This window comes from Primulina tabacum, chromosome 2, assembly GCF_025594145.1.
Source record: "Primulina tabacum isolate GXHZ01 chromosome 2, ASM2559414v2, whole genome shotgun sequence".
In the NCBI taxonomy this organism is placed as follows: Eukaryota; Viridiplantae; Streptophyta; class Magnoliopsida; order Lamiales; family Gesneriaceae; genus Primulina; species Primulina tabacum.
The window spans coordinates 26,282,390-26,305,752 of NC_134551.1; the positions used below are offsets into that span (position 1 = coordinate 26,282,390).

Genomic DNA, 23,363 nt, shown 5'->3' on the forward strand with positions numbered 1-23,363 from the left:
TTCAAAGACAGACACCATATGAGATATGGATGGGTATGCCTCCCAAATATTCTTATCTTAGAATAAAAGGGTGCCTTGCTTATGTGAAGCAGGTAGTGGGAGATAAATTGGATAGTCGATCCATTTTATGTTACTTTGTGGGATATCCAAAGAATTCTGTTGGATATTACTTCTATCATCCCAAAGAAACAAAGGTGTTTGTTTCTAGGAATGTAACCTTTTTGGAAAAGAAATTTCTATTGGATAGAAAAGGGGAGATGATAGAACTCGAAGAGGTTCGAGAGACACTCACCGTTATAGAACCCACACCCGAAGAGCCAAGAGAGGAGAAACAAGCTCCTAGAAGATCCGAGAGAGTCTCGAGACCACCTATGAGGTATGATCTGCTTCTTGAAGAGGGCCATGATGAGCCTAACCATGGATGTGATCCAAGGACCTTCAAGGAAGCGTTATCTGATGCCGATTCATCCAAGTGGCTTGAAGCGATGGAATCTGAGATGAATTCCATGCATTCGAACCAAGTGTGGAATCTCGTGGATCCACCTGAGAGAATTGTTCCCATAGGGTGTAAATGGATTTACAAGAGGAAACTTGGGGCGGATGGGAAGGCATTGACCTTCAAGGTACGATTGGTGGCAAAAGGATATACTCAAAGACAAGGAGTTGACTTTGAGGAAACCTTTTCTCCAGTTGCAATGTTCGAGTCCATAAGGAATTTGCTAACCATAGCTGCATGGTATAACTATGAGATATGGTAGATGGATGTCAAGACAGCCTTTCTTAATGGGGATATTAAGGAAGAGATTTACATGTCTCAACCCGAAGGGTTTACATCTGTCGGAAATGAGCATATGGTATGCAAACTTCAGAGATTTATTTATGGTATAAAGCAAGCATCTAGGAGTTGGAACCTTAGATTCGATAGTACAATCAAAGAGTTTGGTTTTACTAAGAATCCTGAGGAACCCTGTGTGTATGAGAAGGTCAGTGGGAGTGTTGTGACATTCCTGGTGCTGTATGTTGATGACATTCTACTCATTGGGAATGATGTAGGAATGTTGCAACCAACTAAGATATGGTTAGCGAGTAAGTTCTCGATGCAGGAATTGGGTGAAGCATCTTTTGTATTGGGAATACAGATCTATAGAGATAGATCAAGAAGATTACTTGGTCTCACCCAGTCCACATACATTGATACCATCGTGAAGAGGTTCTCGATGGATGAGTCCAAGAGAGGACATCTACCAATGTGTCATGGCGTGTCCCTATCCAAGTCTATGTCTCCCAAGACTGATGCAGAGATAGCGGCGATGACACGCATTCCATATGCATCTGTGATTGGTAGCATCATGTATGGGATTATATCTACACGTCCTGACGTGGCTTTCGCATTAAGTGTAGTGAGTAGATATCAATCGAACCCCGGTCTTCCACATTTGAAAGCTGTGAAAGGCATCCTCAAGTATTTGAGAAGGACCAATGAATTGTTCTTGGTCTATGGGGGTGGGGTACTGAAATTGGAAGGCTATACTGACTCTAGCTTCCAAAGAGATATCGATGACTCGAAGTCAACCTCTAGGTTCGTATTCATGCTCAATGGTGTTGCTGTCTCTTGGAAGAGTTCCAAGCAAGACAGTACAGCGGATTCCACCACTGAGGCCGAATATATTGCTGCATCAGATGCAGCAAAGGAGGCTGTTTGGATAAGGAATTTCGTCCAAGAGTTGGACGTCGTTCCTATGGAAGTTGCTCCTGTCTCGGTGTTGTGTGACAACACGGGAGCTATAGCTCAAGCAAAGGAGCCAAGGTCTCATAAGAAGTCCAAACATGTATTGAGAAAGTATCACATCCTCCGAGAGATTGTGGAAAGAGGAGATGTCTCGATTGACAAAGTCGGCTCCGCAGATAATGTTGCTGATCCACTAACTAAGCCTTTACCTGGACCATTATTCGAGTAGCATCGCGAATTGATGGGTTTGAAGCATATGGGTAGTTGGCAGTGCAAGTGGGAGATTGTTAGAGTAGGTGCCCGTCGAGCCAAGTGTTGGCCGAGTGTTCACAATGAAACTCTATGTATAAACAATCTTTATTTTAATAATATTTGAAATTATTATTGGCACATCTTTATCTGAATACCCATGCTAGTTGCATAGATAAAGCCCTTGAATATACAAATAGTAGAAAGAATATGAGATGCTCATATGATGAGTATCATGAAAATCATATTTGGAATACTGTATATTCTAAACAGTTCCTAGTTGATTCAGCCGCCGCTAAGAAGGATATAGGCCACTCGAGTTCGAGACTAGTATCTGCGATGTGAGTACCATGTTTCATTGGTAGGGGACATTGTGATGTCCGAGCATGCAGATAGGTGCTCCTGGTAGAGTGCACTGAACAACCCTCCATAAAGGACTTTCCAAGTGGTTCTCACTTATCGAGTGGAAAATTCCTAGTTTATGGTTGTGCATCATTAGTCCTTAGGACCCAGGACAACATTGAGACTCTATGTGCTAGAATTACACTTTGACTTGTTTACCGACTCTCATGGGGTCATCAATTGGCAAGGTTGGGTGTTCTGTCGAAACATATAGGAGTCGATGCATTGTAGTCGGGGATTCACCGCTTACCTTCGTGTATGGATATCCTATGTGTTCTCATGTGTATGTAGGTTGAAATCTCTGATCAGAGTATGGTGGTAATTATGAAAGGGGTTTCATAGATTACACCATCGATGCAACTACGACATGACACATAGTATCGATTCATTGACAACTCTCGATAAACCAATGGTTGTCGAATCGGTCGGGATATATGAGTTGAAGGGACCGTACTGTACGCTAACCATAATTGAATGGTTCTTGCAGGCACTATCATTTGATACCTAGGGAATCATATAAGCGATGCTGTTAGGCGTTTAACATGATTGATTGGGTACTATCAGACTTGAGTTCTGATGTTCTTGTTATCAAGAAGTTGATAAGTAAGAATGGAGCAATTGGGGTATGCTCATATAAGGACATGTTTAGTCCGAATCGCATGGAGATGTGAACCCACGGCTAGTTGTATCAATGAACCATTGAGGGCCACACAAGTGCTAACTTTCTAGATCCCGTTGAGAAGTTAAAATAGTTCAATGTGTTGAACGACTTATAAATGAGTTTATAAGCGTAAGGAAAAATAGAAGTATGACTTATATGAGAGAAATGTAACTTTTAATTTATGAATGTGTTCCTAAATTAAAAGTAGGCCAAGTGAATAATGTATTTGAAAATTGTGATTTTCATAAACATTATTATGGTCTAAATTAAATTAATTCAAGTGTTGAATTAATTAAACACTAGTGGGCCTAGTAGAGTCCAAATAATTAAATTAATTCAAGTGTTGAATTAATTAAATAATATTGGGCCTTGTAGAGCCCAATCGGAAATAATTATTTAACTAGTGGGCTTGAGTAAAATCAAGTAAAGTTTAATTGAGCTCAAATATGTTTGAGACAATTAAATTAAAAAGTCCATGGGCCCTTTGTAAATGTTACAAGCCCACTAAGTTTTGCATGCTTGGGAGGTGAAGAGTTATGGATTACTTTTTGATTAAAAAATTACATGGCATGCAAAAAGGTGTTTCTACTTTTCCCACAACCTAGACAACTCAATCCTCTCTCCCATAAAAAATCACAATGGACGAAATATTGAGGAGTTCTACCTTCCAATTTTTCTCTCGTTTTGTTCTTCAAGTTGTTGAGGAATTGATCTCTTCTCTTTGAAAAATCTTCTTATTTTTCTAGTGCAAAATAAGAAGGGTTCTAGCTAGTTGGTGGTGGGCCAAATTTTGGAGAAAGAAGGAGGCTTGTAGATTTGTCATCCCATCAAGAGCTAAGGTGTTTACACCTTAGTTGGAGCCATCATCAACCTCAAGAGGTTGATAGGTATAATTTTTTTAATACCCTATGTATGACAAATGTGTTTAGTATATGTTACACACTAGTACTAAGGTGCTCGATTTTTCTCTTGCAAAAACCGAAAATTTTGTACCTTCCGTTGCGCATTCGGGCACCTAAAATCGATCCCTTTCACTATAACCATGATTAGAACCTCTCCTTGGGATGTCTAAGACGTGATAAAGTCGCCCTTTTGAGGCTTGGTCCATGGTGGAATCAGTTTATAAATCAAACAACAAGAATAGCCCCTTCGACCCTTCTAAATTCTGCATGTGTCCTCTCAGTTTTGGGTGTTGGTGTGGATCTTGGTTGGCTCTTTAGCCCTTAGCCATGGTTCATACCATACCCCATGATGTCTAGATCAAGCCATGGCCAACCATAAGACCATTGGTATGATGCATGACAGCAACAAAACAAAATTTCAGAAACATCACCGTACAGATTTTTGTGTTCTCGGTTGAAGCTTGGTGTTGTCCTAGGTGTTGGATTGGATTGTGGTTGGCCTAGGGCCCTTAGTCATGGTTCAAGCCACCCCTTAGAATGTTGGGAAGAGACTCTAGTCAGTGGTTCAAGCCCCAATGACAAATTGTCTCGCAAACGAAGCAATGCAAGCGCAAGTGCAGTTGCTGGAATTTTCTGGCAGCAACTTGGTGCTTCGGTTCGGAGGCTCGTTTGAGTTCTTGGTTGGCTTTTAGCCTATGGCCTTGGACTGGAAAGTGCCTCATCAAGTTAGTAAGGTCATGTTTTTGGCCGTTTGTGATTCGGATCATTTTTGAAGTCGTACAAGAAATTGCGGTGCGATGTGCCAAATTTACTCTCGAAAGAGCGTTTCATATTTTGGCCTCCATTCACCAAAATTTCGTCCCTTATCATTTTTGGAGCAATATTTCATCATTTAAAGTGTATTTTAATCATGACTAAATGATGGTTTGGTGTTGGTTCGGGTCGGCACGGAGTCATGATTAAATACGGAGTCGTTGGGCGTAATTGTCTCGTTTTTGGATTTAATTACAAAGTTTTGTCAAGAAAATCATTTGCATATTTTTCATGTTAGATTTAAGTCGCAACGAGCCTGGGAATGATCCAATCTATGTGGTAAAATAATACAGAATATTTCATTATGCCATTTAATTATATTACTTGCATAGAAAATATTCATTTTTGAGATTTATGCGATATTGTTTATGGCCATTTCACTATCATGGGAGCATTTTATTATCCGGTCGCCAGTTACCGGTCATTTCAGTTCAGTTCAGTTGCACCCAGTATATTGTGGCATTAGTCTGATCAGACAAACAATAGTAAACCCGGTCGCCAGTTACCAGTCCGGTCGCCAGTTACCGGTCAGTTCAGTTCAGTGTAGGGGCCACTTGCGTAGACCATAATCTCAACATAAAATTATTACATGCTATTTCAGTACAGGGCTCCAAGGAGCAAACATTTTCACTATGATTTTCGGTTCAGTTATGCACGTATTATAATTGCTCATGACAAGTTATTTTCACATTATGCCTCATGACATGATATTTTTATCCCATGCAAATTTTACTATATTATTTACTCGTTATTTACGATATATGCATGCCGAGTCTTTAGGCTCACTAGACTTGATTGTTGTAGGTACTGATGATGTCGGGGCCGAGGGCGGGGACCAGTGAGCTAGCTTGGGTCGGCAGTAGTGGCACCCGAGGACCTCATTTACAGCACTTGCCATTTTTTTTATGCTCAAACATTTTTATCAGTTGTTGGATACTTTAACTTGTTATTTTGCGAAAAATAAATTCTTTCGCTGCTATTTGTAAACATTGAACTTGATTCATCAATTTACTTTGTGAATGAGGCATTTTAATTATTTTAAAAAGAAATTTTTTAATTTTTTCGCAAATTTTCAAACATGAATTTTCGGGCCATTATAGCTGGTATCAGAGCCAGGTTCTGTAAAGGGTTGTGCTACTACTGACCACGAGAAGCTCATGAAGTCACGTCTTCGGTCTGTAAGTTTTACATTTACGCATTTTATTCAAAGCATGAATTATTTGACAGCATGTTTTCATGAAATATTTTACTTCCAGATTTATTTTATTGTTCGGTATTTAAATTTAAATAAATTATGGAATTATGCATGTTGGTTACACATGGGTTATGTATGGAACAATATGCCCCCTAGACGCATTCTCGAGCGCACTAGAAATGAGGAGCCTCGCCAAGAGGACAGGGAGGAGCAGAGTCAGGAGAGAGACTTACCACATCGACCACCCTCTCCACCTGACATGAGGGCCCAGATGCTAGGTGGGATGACTCAGTTCTTCGCACAGTTTGCGGGGAACCATGCTGTGGCGACCAGGCCGACAGGGCCCGAGACTGTCTACGAGAGATTCATGAAGATGCGTCCTAAGGAGTTTTTAGGGACGACGAACCCCATGATTTCCGAGGGCTGGATCAAGTCCCTCGAGGTTATCTTCGAGTTCATGGAGCTTGGAGATGCAGATAGAGTCCGATGTGCCACCTACTTATTCGGAGGAGATGCCCGCTTATGGTGGGAAGGAGCATCAGTAGCCCTGAACTTGGCTACACTGAGTTGGGCGCGTTTCATGAAGGTATTCTACTCCAAATATTTCACTGAGGAAGTGCGCACCAGGTTGACCACTGAATTCATGAGCCTGAGGCAGGGAGATCTGACTGTTACGGCGTTCATCCGTAAATTTGAGAGGGGTTGTCATTTTGTGCCCCTGATCGCGAACGATGCTTGAGCCAAGTTGATGCATTTCTTGGTGGGTCTACGGCCGATCTTGCGCCGTGATGTTAGGGTGTCTGACCCTACTACTTATGAGGTCGCTGTCTCCAAAGCTCTAGCCGTAGAGCAGGATCAGCGTGATATTGAGAGAGACTGCCAGGGCAAGCGCCCAGTCCAGGTACCACACCACCCTCCTCCTCAGCAGCATCAGCAGCAGAACAAGAGGCTTTTTCACGGGCCGCCTAGAAACAGGGGTCAGCAGCAGCAGCAGCAGCGGGGACGCCCAGCCCCGAGGACTTTAAAGCACCCAGTTTGCCCTAGGTGCTCACGCCGCCATCCTGGAGCATCTATGTTTGGCTCAGGAAAGTGTTACAAGTGTGGTAGTCCAGACCACTTACTTCTGCAGTGCCCTCAGAGGAATCTGCCTACCCAAGGCACAGTGTTTGCTCTCCATGCTAGGGAGACAAACCTAGATACGATGCTCATGACAGGTACATTTAAACTTTAAATTTACATTTGGGATTTAATGTTTTTGGAATCGGGATTGAGATCTTGAACTTAGAATTGCGATAGGATTGCATGCTCTACTCAGTATTATTTTCGGGAAATTTAAGTTAGAAGAACTTTTACCTTTGCATGTCTATAAGTTAGTTCTTGTGATTATTGGGTTCAACTTAGAGTTCCGATCTTTCAGGGAGAATATTTATATTTCGTTCCGCTACAAAGGCCTTGATAGATTCAGGGGCCACTCACTCATTTATTTCGGAGGTCTTTGCTAATTTCCTCAAGGTCAAGACCGTTGGGCTACTTGTAGCCTATTCAGTAGTATTGCCTTTTGGTGAGGAGATAGCAGCTACCAATGTGATCCGAGACATAGATCTTGAGCTCCATGGCAACCTTATTCATGCGGATTTGATCGTGTTTCCGATGCCAGAGTTTGACATCATCCTAGGGATGGACTGGCTATTGCGGAACAGAGTTTTGATTGACTTCCAGCGGAGATCTGTTCTAGTCCGACCGCCTGGAATGACGCAGTTCTTATTCGATCTGGACAGGTACTTTCCCTTACCGCGCATTATTCCTTATGTCAAGGCTAGGAAGCTCATGCATAGAGGGTGTCGAGCGTTTTTAGCAACTTTTATATCTGTCCCCGAGGCACCCAGTCAGTCAGCTTCAGATGTCCCAGTTGTCAGTGATTTTCTAGACGTTTTTCCGGAAGACGTCTCTGGTATGCTACCCGAGAGAGAGGTGGAGTTTTCTATTGAGCTTATGCCAGGTACGGTCCTGATCTCCAAAGCACCGTACCGACTAGCACCGACAGAGATAGCAGAGCTTAAGAAGCAGATTCAGGAACTTTTAGATAAGGAGTTCATTCACCCGAGTTTTTCACCATGGGGCGCGCCAATCTTATTTGTGAAGAAGAAGGATGGCTCTATGAGGCTTTGCATTGATTACCGGGAGTTGAACAGGGTCACAGTGAAGAACAAGTACCCACTCCCGAGGATCGAGGATTTGTTTGACCAGTTGCAGGGAGCTTCGATATTCTCCAAGATAGATCTGCGTTCCGGTTATCACCAATTGAGGGTGAGAGATGCTGATGTTTCCAAGACTGCCTTCAGGACTCGTTATGGCCACTATGATTTCCTTGTGATGCCGTTCGGTCTGACGAATGCGCCAGCAACCTTCATGGATCTCATGAATCGCGTATTTCAGCCGTATCTTGACCAGTTTGTGATAGTATTCATAGACGACATTCTCGTCTACTCGAAGAATAAGGAGGATCACAGCAGACATCTGACCACAGTGCTGTAGACCTTGCAGAAGCACAAGTTATTCGCAAAGTTCAGTAAGTGCGAATTTTGGTTAGAGAAGGTGGCGTTCTTAGGCCACATTGTTTCTAGAAGTGGTATTGAGGTAGACCCATCGAAAGTTGCAGCAGTCAGAGATTGGGTTGTGCCGAAGAGAATGCATCAGAGATCCGCAGTTTTCTTGGGCTAGCAGGATATTATCGAAAGTTCATTAAGGGATTCTCCTCTATTGCCGTTCCACTCACATCATTGCCAAAGAAGAATGCTAAATTTGTGAGGAGCGAGGAGTGTCAGAAGAGCTTCGATACTTTGAAGCAAGCTCTTATCTCAGCACCAGTTTTGGCCATGCCGTTAGGGCCCGGAGATTTTGTTTTCTATATCGATGCTTCGAAGCTCGGTTTGGGCGCAGTATTGATGCAGCATGGGAAGGTGATAGCGTATGCTTCTCGACAGTTGAAAGTCCATGAGAAGAACTACCCTACCCACGATCTAGAGTTTGCTGCCCTAGTATTTGCCCTGAAGATTTGGAGGCATTATTTGTATGGGGAGAAGTGCCAGATCTTTACCGAGCACAAGAGCCTCAAGTATTTCTTTATGCAGAAGGAGCTGAACATGCGTCAGAGGCGTTGGTTGGAGCTTATGAAAGATTATGACTGTGACATTAGCTACCACCCGGGTAAAGCTAATGTAGTTGCGGATGCATTGAGCAGAAAAAGTCGCAGTGATGGCTCATTTGACGATTCAGAGACCTTTTCAGACTGAGATGCAGAGGTTTGATCTAGAGTCATATCCTCAAGGTAGAGTTCCCCGTCTATCTACCTTGATTATTCAGTCCTCTCTTCTTGACCGTATTCGCAGTGGTCAGTCAGCAGATGAGCAGTTAGCAAAGTGGAAGCAGAGAGATGAGGACAAGGGCAGTGTCTTGTATTCGGTTAGCGACGGTATTGTGAGATACCGAGACAGGATGTGGGTTTCCAGCAGTGGTTCTATCCGAGCAGATATTTTATCAGAGGCCCACATGTCGCCGTACTCTATTCATCCAAGGAGTACGAAGATGTACAAAGATCTGCAGTCATTGTATTGGTGGCCAGGGATGAAGAAAGACATCAGACGATTTGTATCCGAGTGTCTGACTTGCCAGTTAGTGAAGGCGGAGCATCAGAGACCAGCAGGTTTGCTCAAGCCTCTTCCTATACCCGAGTGGAAGTGGGAGAATGTTACCATTTACTTCCTGACCGGATTGCCGAAGTCAGTCAGAGGATCAAATGCTATCTGAGTGATTGTAGATCGTCTTACCAAATCAGTGCACTTCTTGCCTATTAAGATGACTTTCACCATGATTCAGTATGCAGAGTTGTATATCCGGGAGATAGTCCGACTTCATGGTATTCCAGTTTCTATCGTATCTGACAGAGATCCCAGATTCACTTCCTCATTTTGGAAGAGTTTGCATTCGACTATGGGTACGAAGTTGCTGTTTAGCACAGCCTTCTATCCGCAGACAGATGGGCAGTCAGAGCGAGTTATTCAGATCTTGGAGGATCTTCTCCGTGCTTGTGTGATGGATTTCTCAGGGAGTTGGGAGTCGAACTTGCCATTAGTAGAGTTCACCTATAACAACAGTTTTCAGTCGTCTATATGTATGGCTCCGTATGAAGCATTGTATGGCCGTAAGTGTAGATCTCTTATTCATTGGGATGAAGTAGGAGAGAGAGCAGAGTTGGGTCCAGAGATTATTCAGCAGACTGCCGATGTAGTAGTCAAGATCCGGGATAGGATGAGGACTGCTCAGAGTCGACAGAAGAGTTATGCAGATCAGCGGAGGAGAGATTTAGAGTTTGCCGTTGGCAACCATGTCCTTGGGAAGGTAGCACCTATGAAGGGTGTCATGCGGTTCGGGAAGAAAGGAAAGCTCAGTCCGAGATTTATTGGACCATTTGAGATCCTTGACAGAGTTGGGACGCTAGCTTATCGTGTGGCTCTTCCGCCGAATCTGGCCGGAGTACACAATGTGTTCCACGTCTCTATGATGAGAAAGTATATGGCGAATCCTTCGCATGTCTTGAATTTTGAGCCGTTGCAGCTTACTCCGAACCTATCTTATGAGAAGAGACCAGTGCAGATCTTAGACAGACAGGAGAAGAAGCTTCGGAACAAGCTGGTTAAGCGAGTGAAGGTCAAATGGCTCAACCATTCAGAGGAGGAAGCTACGTGGGAATTTGAGCAAGAGATGAGGAGTCGTTATCCCGAGTTATTCAGCAAGTTTTAATTTCGAGGACAAAATTTCTTTTAAAGGGGGAAGGGTTGTAGAACCCGTAAATTAGACTACGTATAAGCCATGCATAATTTTAGTATTTTAAATTAAAATGATTTTATTGCATGAGTATTTAAATGCTTTTCTTTAAAGTTAATTATTTTATGCAGTATTTTAATTTTTATCTTTTCAGTTAATTCAGTGAGGCCGGACTGGAGTTGGAGTTTTGAGATAAAATTTAAGATTTAAGAAATCATTCCCAGAGTTTATTTTAGCTAGCTAGTAAGTTGATTTAAGTTAAAAATGAGGTTTAAGGAATTATTTTAGTAACTTGAGGTGAGTAGGAAATAAGTTCATTTAGGTTCCTTAACTGAAGTGTTAATTCACTAAATTATTTAAAGGATAGGTAAGGCTCTTAAGGTTTAAAAATTTACTAACCAAACAATATTTTCCTTCCATTTATTGAATAAATTTCGGCCACCCCTTAGTGAGACAACAATTCTATGCCTACTCACCCTTTGACCATTTCCTTGTCACTCCTTAGCATGGTAATCTTTTCACCCTTAATTAATTAATATTAGAACATTATCCTAGTCTAGATTAGCATGAGAAATCGGCCACACCCCATTCATTTATCCCTCCAAAAAATCATTTGATATCAACCAATTCAAAATTCAAAAGAGGGAGACTTGGTCATACCATTTGTATCCCTTTATTATTGGATCTCCCTCACTCTCCTAACCATAACCTCCCCTCCCCCATGACCGAAATTGAGAGCATTTCAGAGTGAAAAAAACGTGAGCATCATAGCAAGAATTAGGAGAGAAAACCGAGAAAGAAAACAAGGAAGGAAGAACGCTCCGTCTCCTCCGCGCCGCGTCGTTGCGTTTCGTTCGTTTTCTTTTCAAAACGAAACCAGGCATGCTTATATTTTTTTAACTCTTCAATCAAGCCATAGTAGTATTTTGAAACATCATAATCATGATTTATTTAAGCTCAAAAACCGAAATCTTTTCATACCATTTTCGAAAATGAAGTGCAGAATTTTGTTCTTCTTACATGCTTCAAGGTTTTCTTGTTTTTGTGAGTACAGGTGGATGATTCGATTACAGGATCCCAAGGCTACATCTAGACATGTTCTAGGATGGATTATGACCACGTTGATCCATTAGTTCAGCCCCCATGCTTGCTGTAAATCGAAATGACAGCAACTCCCCAAACATGTCCCAATTGCATTCGATTTTCTTGTTTGATGTCAAAAGGAAATGGATCTGATCTTGGCTGCCCTAAGGGCTATAGCCATGATTATAACCTCTCCTTGGAATGTCTAAGATGTGATCAAGTCGCCCTTTCGAGGCTTGGTCCATGGTGGAATCGGTTTTTAAATCAAACAACAAGAACAGCCCCTTCGACCCTTTTATATTCTGCATGTGTCCTCTCGGTTTTGGGTGTTGGTGTGGATCTTGGTTGGCTCTTTAGCCCTTAGCCACGGTTCATACAATACCCCATGATATCTAGATCAAGCCATGGCCAACCATATGGCCACTGGTATGATGCATGACAGCAACAAAACAAAATTTCAGAAACATCACCGTACAGATTTTTGTGTTCTTGGTTGAAGCTTGGTGTTGTCCTAGGTGTTGGATTGGATTGTGGTTGGCCTAGGGCCCTTAGCCATGGTTCAAGCCACTCCTTAGGATGTTGGGAAGAGACTCTGGTCGGTGGTTCAAGCCCCAATGACCAATCGTCTCGCAAACGAAGCAATGCAAGCGCAAGTGCAGTTGCTGGAATTTTCTGGCAGCAACTTGGTGCTTCGGTTCGGAGGCTCGTTTGAGTCCTTGGTTCGCTTTTAGCCTATGGCCTTGGACTGGACAGTGCCTCATCAAGTAAGGAAGGTCATGCTTTTGGCCGTTCGTGATTCGGGTCATTTTTGGAGTCGTACGAGAAATTGCGGTGCGATGTGCCAAATTGACTCTCGAAAGAGCGTTTCATGTTTTGGCCTCCATTCACCAAAATTTCGGCCCTTATCATTTTGGAGCATTATTTTATCATTTTAAGTGTATTTTAATCATGACTAAATGATGGTTTGGTGTTTGTTCGGGTCGGCACGGAGTCATGATTAAATACGGAGTCATTGGGCGTAATTGTCTCATTTTTGGATTCAATTACAAAGTTTTGTCAAGAAAATCATTTGCATATTTTTCATGTTAGATTTAAGTCGCAGCGAGCCTATGAACGATCCAATCCATGTGGTAAAATAATACATGATATTTCATTATGCCATTTAATTATATTACGTGCATAGAAAATATTCATTTTTGAGATTTATGCGATATTGCTTGTGGCCATTTCACTATCATGGGAGTATTGTATTATCCGGTCGTCAATTACCGGTTAGTTCAGTTCAGTTCAGTTTCACCCAGTATACTATGGCATTAGTCTGATCAGACAAACATTACTAAACCCGGTCGCCAGTTACCGGTCAGTTCAGTTTAGTGCAGGGGCCACTTGCGTAGACCATAATCTCAACAGAAAATTATTACATGCTATTTCAGTACAGGGCTCCAAGGAGCAAACATTTTCACTATGATTTTCAGTTCAGTTATGCACCTATTATAATTGCTAATGACAAGTTATTTTCACATTATGCCTCATGACATGATATTTTTATCCCATGCAAATTTTACTATATTATTTACTCGTTATTTACGATATATGCATGCCGAGTCTTTAGGCTCACTAGACTTGATTGTTGTAGGTACTGATGATGTCGGGGCCGAGGGCGGGGACCAGTGAGCTAGCTTGAGTCGGCAGTAGTGGCACCCGAGGACCTCATTTACAGAACTTGCCATTTTTTTTATGCTCAAACATTTTTATCAGTTGTTGGATACTTTAACTTGTTATTTTGCGAAAAATAAATTCTTTTGCTGCTATTTTTAAACATTGAACTTGATTCATCAATTTACTTTGTGAATGAGGCATTTTAATTATTTTAAAAAGAAAATTTTTAATTTTTTCGCAAATTTTCAAACATGAATATTCATGCCATTATAAAACCGTTGTCTATGGGCGTGCTTTTTGGGTGCAAAGAAAACGGTTTTCAAAAACGTTGTAGTTGTAATGGTTTTTTATTTAGCTATAGACAACGGTTTTTGTTAAAACCCCTGTCCTTTATGGGTTACTACAACGGTTTAAAAATCGTTGTCTATGAGCGGATTTTCCGTTGTCTATGAGTGCGTTTTTATGTATCTAAGACAACGGTTTTAAAAACCTTAAAACCGTTGTCTATATACGTCAGTGAAAGACAACGGTATTTTTAGTATCTACTACAACGGTTTATAAAAGCGTTATCTATGTACATTTTTAGGGCATAAGACAACGGTTTAAAAAAACCGTTGTCATATTACTAAAAAAATAACTTTCAATGCAACACTCTAAATCTTTTAACAACAGTGTTTAAAAAACTGTTGTTAAAAAAACCAAAATCCCAACTTATCCCCCACACAGTACTTCTAGCATCACACACTTTACACTTAATTAAAGTCGAGAAGTCGCGACAACACACACACCAAACCCCGTCGCCCTCCTTTTTCCCCAGCCAAATCAAAGCCACCGCCCGTCCGTTCGCCGACACTGAGGACCGACGAAGGTAGCACAGGTCCGGTCGACCTTGATTGAAACGGTAATCGGAAGTTTTGAGCAAGGAAAGGTAGTGAATCTTAGTCCTATTCTGCGCGTGATTTGTAATCCATTTGGGTAAGAATTTCACTCGATTATTTTGGTCATTTGAGGTTGTTTGAGATGTATTATAGGAGTTTTAAGTAGCTGCTAGATATGGCACTGTATAAGAACAGGGCGAAGAGTGTGAAGGTGTCACGCGCGTCAGCTGGAGTTGCTTTTGTTGTGATTTCTTATGTTATGAGTATGCTCTTTATTCGCATTAAGATCCCGGCATACCTTCGTTGATTACTCGATTATTCTTTACAGTTTTATTATAAGAAAAATTAGCTTCTGTTAATTTTGGAGTTTTATAATGTAATGCGCTGAGAATTGGATGATTGCGGAACCCTTTTGTTTTCACTTTTAGTTTTTAGCTGTATTACGATTTAGAAGTAAAGGAAAGGCCTAATGGAAATTAAGTAGCTACATTGTCCATCTTCTAGGATCTTCTCAATTCAGTGATGATGCTTGATTTTATTATCAATTATGTTCCTCCTTGAAAGTATTAAATGGTTGGGAACCTGTGTGTGATTTTCTTTTTACTTCTTAAAGTAAAGTTAGTACAAATCTTGTCATCGGTACACCTTATTTTATTTGTGGTTGTTGCTTGTCATTGAAAGAAAATTATTTGTATTTGAAGTAGAAATGATTAATGTGGTTCTTTTGTGTAATGTAGATTAGATGCAGAGCGTATTAGTGTGAAAGTTAGCACCTTAATTAGTCTGTGTGATAGACCTTCCATTTAAGAAAAAAATACGAGGATTTGTAAGAAGTTGCTAGATTATCTTGTTTTAGCAGCAAGCTTATAAGATTTTTTAAATTAAATTTTAGACATGTAAGATTGAAGTGAAATAAAAGGTGCCAAAAATATATTTTTGATGGATAATTAGTGGCCCTTCTCATTTTGCACTACGTAAGGTCTTCGTTAATCACAATTTATGTTATTCAAAATTTATTATGCAATATTTTCAAAAAAAGAAAATCAAGCATTGACGAGATTATTAAAAAATATTTTATCTGAAATGTTTTATTTTTAAAACAAAAAATTTATACAAATTTAGGGATTATATTTGATGTATTTTCTTATTAGAAATGCAATCACTACAAAAGGAGACTAAGATGAAAAGGCAAAATGATACCAGCATCACCTCGGTTTATAACCTCATTTTTTTCCTTTGTTATTCAGAACAGGCTTTTATAAAGTGCTGAAATCTACTGGATTTGTTCATGAGAATGTTTTACGATTGCGAGAAAATGTATCTGTTGCTGGTCTTGCAGGAATGTGAACTACTTCCAGCGCCTTTAGGTGTATGGTGATCTGGGAAGTTCGCAGGAGTCTTACTAGCCTAATTTGGGTAAGAATTAGCTACATGAATTCAACCATTAACCAACTTATATAATATAAATATAAAGTTTAAAACATTTTTTGGTGTTTTTAACAAAATTCTCTTTATGTATACATGTGTGTGTATATATATTAAAAAGATAGGCTATCAATAAAAGATTTTTTTATATTATTTAAAATTGTTTTGAAGGGGTTGGGCTCATTGTTAGCTGAGTAGTTGTACCAAGAATGGACAAGGAATGGATGTCAAAAGATAGGCTATCACATGAATCTGATGTTTCGAGTAGAGTCACAATACAAGTGTGCCCTGATAGTTTCAACATTTTTCTTCCTTAGATTACCACATCTTGCACATGGACAAGGAATGGATGTCAAAAGATAGGCTATCACATGAATCTGATGTTTCGAGTAGAGTCTTTCTTGCAGTTTGCACTAAAAAATGCTATCCATTCTGATGCAATACCTTGTCCATGTGCAAGATGTGGTAATCTAAGGAAGAAAAATGTTGAAACTATCAGGGCACATTTGTATTGTAATGGTATGGATTTGACATATCATACATGGATATGGCATGGGGAAATATCTACGAAAGGGAACTCAATGAATGATGATGATCGAGTAGGACAAGATGAACACAAATCATTTAGCGAGGAACATTTAGATATGGTGCATTGTGTATATGAAAGTTATGCTGAGAATCCAAGCCAATTCAATAAGCTACTTGAAGATGCAGATAAACCTTTATATCCTGGATGTGCTAAATTCACAAAGTTATCTGCAGTTGTGAAATTATTTAACTTGAAGGCAAAATATAGTTGGAGTGATAAAAGTTTCGCTGATCTACTTATTCTGTTTGGAGAAATGCTTCCAGATCACAATGAATTGCCTTCATCTTTGTATGATGCAAAGAAAAGCTTAATCGCATTAGGGATGGAATATGTGAAAATTCCTGCTTGTCCTAATGATTGTATCTTATACCGGAAGGAGTACGAAGAATTTGCAAATTGCCCTAGTTGCAGGACGTCAAGGTGGAAGTTGGGCAACAAATCGAAGGTAAAGGAAGGAATTCCTGCAAAGGTCTTGTGGTATTTCCCATCTATTCCAAGATTTCAAAGAATGTTTCGGAATAAGGCGATATCCAAGGAGTTAACTTGGCATACTAATAAAAGAATTCGTGATGGATACTTGCGTCATCCAGCTGATTCGCCCTCTTGGAAATTAGTTGATCGCATGTGGCCAGATTTTGCTTATGAGCCAAAAAATCTTAGGTTGGCTATATCAGCAGACGGGATCAATCCTCATAGTTTGATGAGTTCTGCCTATAGTTGTTGGCCTGTTTTAATTATCACATACAATCTTTCACCATGGTTGTGTATGAAGAGAAAATTTGTGATGCTCAGTTTGTTGATATCTGGTCCTAGACAGCCGGGTAATGTTATTGATGTTTACTTAGCACCTCTTATTGACGACTTAAAATGCTTATGGGATAAAGGTGTTGAAGCATATGATGCATATCGAGAAGAAAGTTTCTCTCTTAGATCTGTTCTACTATGGACAATCAATGTTTTTCCTGCATATGGGAACATGTCAGAATGTGTTGTGAAAGGATATCGAGAAGAAATTTTCTCTCTTAGAGCTGTTTTAACATGTTTACGGGCTGTTTCAGAAATAGTCATTTTGCACATTTGTTGGCTCATGACATGTGGATCAAGAATACAAATGATATTGGATTGACATGTGATTTTTTTTGTTGCACGTTTGTTGGTTAATGACATGTGGATCTCTTCATTGCTTTCGGGATATGTTGAAAGAATGCGATAATTATAGGTGATAGGTGCGATGTATGCTCTGGCTGTGTAGGTGATAGGAGTGGTGTATGGTCGTATTTAAATTTATTTCGAATATATATTGTTGTTGTGTGTTTTTATGTTTTTTAGTATATCCTATTTGTGGGGAGGTTATGCCAAAAATTTTCTAGGCCCTGAGGTCCGTTTTAAAGTATTTTAAACCATTTTTTGTTGCAGATTTTAATCCAACCATTACTTTTGGTAATTAATTGTCATTAGAAACTGTTTTGGATTTTCATAACATTTAAGTAGTTGTAGTGATTTTTTACAAACTTATCTATTGCATATTGTTCTCAATTCATGGCTTAATGTCTTCTAACAATACTTTTTTATTTTTTATACATGATTTGTTCTATATGTTAATGGTTTTAATGCTAAGTTGTGTATGTGTTGAAAATTAACAATGATTAAAATTATGTGGTATTTATTTTCACATGCACTGTAATGATGTTTTGGAAGATGCACGAGCAGAGAAATTCATTCCAACAAGCTACATAAGATATTTTGGAGTTGATTTGTGCAAGTCTTGGTTGTAGGGTATTTTTATTTTTGTGAACTTGACTAAGTTTTTGGAATATGGTTACATACTTTTTTTAATTGTTGGTTTGGTAGATTACAAGTCTATGAATGACATATTTCTGTAGTAATTCATGCATGTAGTGTTTGATCAAGTATATATGTTGATGTTTGAATTGATTTTATATAAGGGTTAATTGATATATATTTCACACCCAATTTTTTTAATTAATTAAATAATTTATGGTTTAAATATAATATACAACGGTTTGGTAAAATGATTATATATATAAGAAAAAAGTTTTAAAATGATGTAAATCAAATCCAAAGACAACAGATTTAAAATGTTGTAAAACTGTTGTATATGGCAGCGAAAGACATCGGTTTAAAAACATTGACAAACTGGTGTCGAATGCGATAAAATACAATGGTTAAAAACTGTTGTCGTTGCTATAAGACAATGGTTTTTAAGAGCTACGACAACGTTTTATCACCGTTTTCTTTACGCATCAATGACAACGGTTTTTCACTGTTGTCTTTGAGCGAACCTAGGACCTTTAACAACGTTTTTCAGTTCTACGACAATTGTTTTTCACTGTTGTCTTTAGACGTCTACGACAACGGTTTTTTACCCTTGTCTTTAAGCGCACCATTTAACCACATGACCTTTAACAACGGTTTTACAAGACCTATGACAACGGTTTTTCACCGTTGTCTTTAAACGTCTACGACAACGGTTTTTCACCATTGTCTTCGAGCGCACCCTTTAACCACAGGGCCTTTAACAACGGTTTTAAAGAACCTACGACAACGGTTTTTCACCGTTGTCTATGGCCTTTTTTTGTAGTGGTTCTACAGTTGTGGGTGTCTCCCGAACCTCTTCGAGTTCTATCACCTCCTCTTTTCTATCTAATAGAAATTACTTTTCCAAAAAAGTTGCATTCCTAGAAACAAACACCTTTGTCTATTTGAGATGATAGAGATAATATCCAACTGACACTACAACAATACCGGCATAAAAATCCGTTGTCGTAGGTAATTTACAACTGCTGTAACTGATGGTATTGTTGAAAGTGCGTTCAACCACAACGGATAAAATCTGTTGTCGTTTCTATTATTTGCGACGATTAGCGACGGATTATACCGTCGCTAAATTTAGTGATGAAAATTCATATCAAATCATCGCTAATTAGCGACGGTTTAACATATCTTTGCTAAAATTGACGAGGGTTTACCATAAAGTCTGTCCCTAATTTTACTGACGGTTTTTCAAGATTTTCGTCGCTATGTTTTTCAGTAAAATAAAAATAATTACTTTTACTAATTTAATAAATCTTTAAAAAAATTACAATTAGACTATGCTAACAATATTTATGATCTTAACTAACACTTAAAAATTAACAAAAATTGAAACGAAAAAATTTACCCTAAATCTAAACTAAAATAGTTTAAGACTAAAATTTTAAGTGTTGTGAAGTGGTGTGGTGGAAAATGGAGTGAATAAGCGGATATTTATATACAATTTGCGACGGTTTTTAATTAAACCGTTGCTATTTAAAAATTGCGATAGTTTTCTCAGAACCGTCGCTAAATTTAGCGGCTGTTTTGCAAAATTGCTACAAGTTTTAAATTAGAGATGGTACGTGCGACGATTTGCCAAAACCGTCGCTAACGTTAGCGATGGTCTTGGCAAAACTGTCGCTAATTTAAAAATTACGACGATTTTGCTGAAATCGTCGCTAAATATAACAAAATCGTTGTTGTTTGTCCAAAAAACATGCTAATTGACAATGGTTTTATAAAACCGTTGTCGATTGTCCAAAAAAACGCACAAATAGACAACGGTTTATAGAACCATTGTCTTTGACTCTAAAAAACCGCTCAAAGACAACGGTTTTTTGAAAACCGTTGTCTTTGACAGTTTTTTGAAAATTGTTGTCTTTGACCCCCCAAAAAGACAACGGTTTTCTAGAAACTACTGTCTTTTGCTTAAAAAAGCGCACCTACGACAACGGTTTTCACTAAAACCATTGTTAAAAAGTCTGCGACAATGGTTTTAGTGAAAAACCGTTGTCGTATGTGTGTTGTTGATTTTTTTTTGTTGTTGTGTGAATTCCTTGGATATCCCACAAAGTAACATAAAATGAATCAACTATTCAATTTATCTTCCACTGCCTGCTTCACATAAGTAGGGCATCCCCATATTCTAAGAAAAAAATATTTGGGAGGCTTACCCATCCGTATCTCATATGGTGTCTTATAAACTGCTTTTGAATGGACATTGTTCAACAACAGTGCCACTGTTTCAAGTGCATATCCCCAAAAGGATGGCGGCAACTCCGTGAACCCCATCATAGACCGAACCATGTCCATCAAAGTCCGGTTACAACGCCCTAAAACACAATTCAATTGCGGTGTAGCAGGCGGAGTCCAGTACGAGAGAATCCATTCTCCCTAAGATACTCTTAGAACTCGGCACTTAAGTACTCACCACCTCGATCCGATAGAAGTGACTTGATGCTTCGTCTCAAATGTTTCTCTACTTCACTTCTGAATTCTTTGAACTTTTCAAAGGCTTCAGATTTGTATTTCACCAAATACACATACCCATGCCTCAAAAAATAATCAGTACAGATGATGAAGTAGGCATGTCCATGATTAGTGGTGATGCTAAGTGAACCGCACACATTGGTATGGATCAAATCCAATAATTCTTTGGCTCGCTCCACTAGGTCCTTAAAAGGAATTTTGGTCATATTTCCTTTTAGACAGGATTCACAAATCGTGAGAGAATTAATATCAAACATATCAAACATGCCTACTCCCACTAGCTTTTCATCATTCTTAGGGAAATATGTCCTAATCGAGCATATCATAATTGTGCCGAATTTCGAGTATCTTGCTTTCGCTTGTTGTTGTTGTTATTACTTGGACATTTTTTAATGGAATATCTTTCAAATTTAAGTTATAGAGATCATTTTCAAGTTTTTCCGTACCAATCAAAAATTCATTCTCTTAAATATTCATTTTATCAAGAATATAAATGGAAACAATTTTTTTCACCAAATTAGGTACAAACAAAACATCTCTTAAAATTAACTTAAAATCATTGTTCAAAAGTAAGTAAATATCTCCAATAGCCTTGGCAGCAACTCTCGCTCCATTGCCCATCTTCAAGAAGGTCTCACTTTCCATAAGTCTTATACTTCTTCCCATCGCCAGCAAATCATTACAGAGATGTGAGCAGCATCCGGTATCTAATACCCAAGAAGTAGAGTTAATTGAAATGTTAACTTCAATGTAGAACATATCATTTCCAGAACCTTTTTGGGCAAGATATTCTCTACAGTTACCCTTCCAATGTCCAGGCTTCTTGCAGTGATGATAGATATCAATAGTATTTTCAGCCTTAACTGGTTTGGCTGTCACAGCGGGACTCAGAGCTTGCCTCTTCAAAGGCACATTCTTCTTGGGACGTTGGAAAGAACGCTTCTTTCCCTTCCCATGTGGACCAGTCTTTGTATCAGATGAAGAACCCACATAAAGAACCGAATTCTCTTTCTTGATGGTGGACTCAAAGGTAACAAGCATATTCACCAACTCCAAGGGTAGGCTCTAGCTTGTTCATGTTGAAATTCACCACAAAAGGAACAAATGAGCTCGGCAGTGACAAGAGTAACACGTTAGTGGTCAACTCCGATGGCAACATAAGATCCATGCCAACGAGCTTATCCACAAGCAGAGACGGATCTAGAAATAAGAGTTGGGGGGGGGGGGGGGGGGGGGAGGGGCTTGAACTCAATATGATAAGTTATATATTATTTAAAAAATTATATTATATCGTTCAACGAAGTTGTGCCCTACGAGATTTTAAAACATAATATTGAATATTATGCTATCAAATGATAAAAGAGAATTGAAAATTCATGATATTGAATATTTAAAAATTGAAAATTCATCGTACATATTTAAAATTTGTCATTCACATCATGCAATTTATAAATATGTACCGGATGGATTCGAGTATCCTATTGTTCCTCGCAAGCGATGTCAACCCAAAAAGAAAAAACGAAACACAGTTGGTACTTGGTAGGCCATGATATTGGAAAATAGAAAAAAATTTGAAAAAATGGTTTGATTCAAGTTTTTGGAGAACAGTTTTGTTTTGATTCGAGAGGCCGAGTCTACAACACACACTTTCTTACAGTTGGATCTGCATGTAAATGGGCTAGGCTGCAATGGACTGGATTGGACTAGAACATTGGTTGGTGGGCTGAAATTTTATCGTGGGCTGGGCTACAGCCCTCCAATGTATCCGCCTCTGTCCACAAGCCCAATCAAATTTAGGCCATGCTCATGGAACGAAGCCATATCTTACATGCGTAAAGTGATTAGCTCCTTGACGATATCATGCCTATGAGGCCGTGTTTTCTCACCACAGAGCTCCTTGAGATGCAAATGAATTTCAGTAGCAATCTTTTCATCCTCAAAACGCCTCTATAGCTCATCATTCACAGAAACATGCATATAACACTTGACTTTCAAGTTATGGTCACACCAATCTTTGTAAGTCTACATTTTCTCAGGAGTGCAACTAGTCAGAGCCTCAACAGGGGGCGACTCAGTTAGTTTTTATGCTATCCTTTCCGAATTCAAGACAACTTTTAGGTTTCTTAGCCAATTGAGGTAATTTGGTACGGTTAAAATGTGTTTGTCGAGTATTGATGATAATGTATTGCGAATCGAAGAAATTTTCAAATTTGTACTGAAAAGTAAAAACAAATAAATGTTAATAACTATTAAAAATATTTAGTAAGATCTAAAGTATAGACTTTTACTTCATAAATTTTCACTCCCACAGTTTTGACATTTTTCACTAACCTCTAGTTAAAACGGGAAACTCTTTTCCTCAGTAGGTACGTTAGGTCCAATTAGCAAATTATGATCCCGAATAATATCAGCCAATCATAATTCCTAAAAGGTAGTTTCCAGTTGCATCTCCATGCAACCCTTTACATAAACTTTTGTCTCACGTTTGATTAGTTACCAATAATATGATGTCGTTAATCTTTACGTGTCAAGCCTTACCATTTGATATTGAACCTTAATGGACAGTCGCCATTAGTTTTCCCAATAATATGAGCTGAATTTATGGGAGTTTCACATAGTTCACATCACCATATGAATGGATGTCACAGC

General features: G+C 39.2%; 1 protein-coding gene across 1 annotated transcript; it reads left to right on the forward strand.

The window, feature by feature from the left end:
- Positions 1-16,191: 16,191 nt before the first annotated feature.
- Positions 16,192-17,535, forward strand: LOC142537603 (uncharacterized). Its single transcript, XM_075643107.1, has one exon. The coding sequence runs from the start codon at positions 16,192-16,194 to the stop codon at positions 17,533-17,535; it is 1,344 nt and encodes a 447-aa protein (XP_075499222.1).
- Positions 17,536-23,363: the final 5,828 nt, after the last annotated feature.

What these genes read in the sequence shown, in the direction of transcription:
- LOC142537603 (XM_075643107.1), top strand. Translation starts at nt 16,192, where the DNA reads ATGAATCTGATGTTTCGAGTAGAGTCTTTCTTGCAGTTTGCACTAAAA.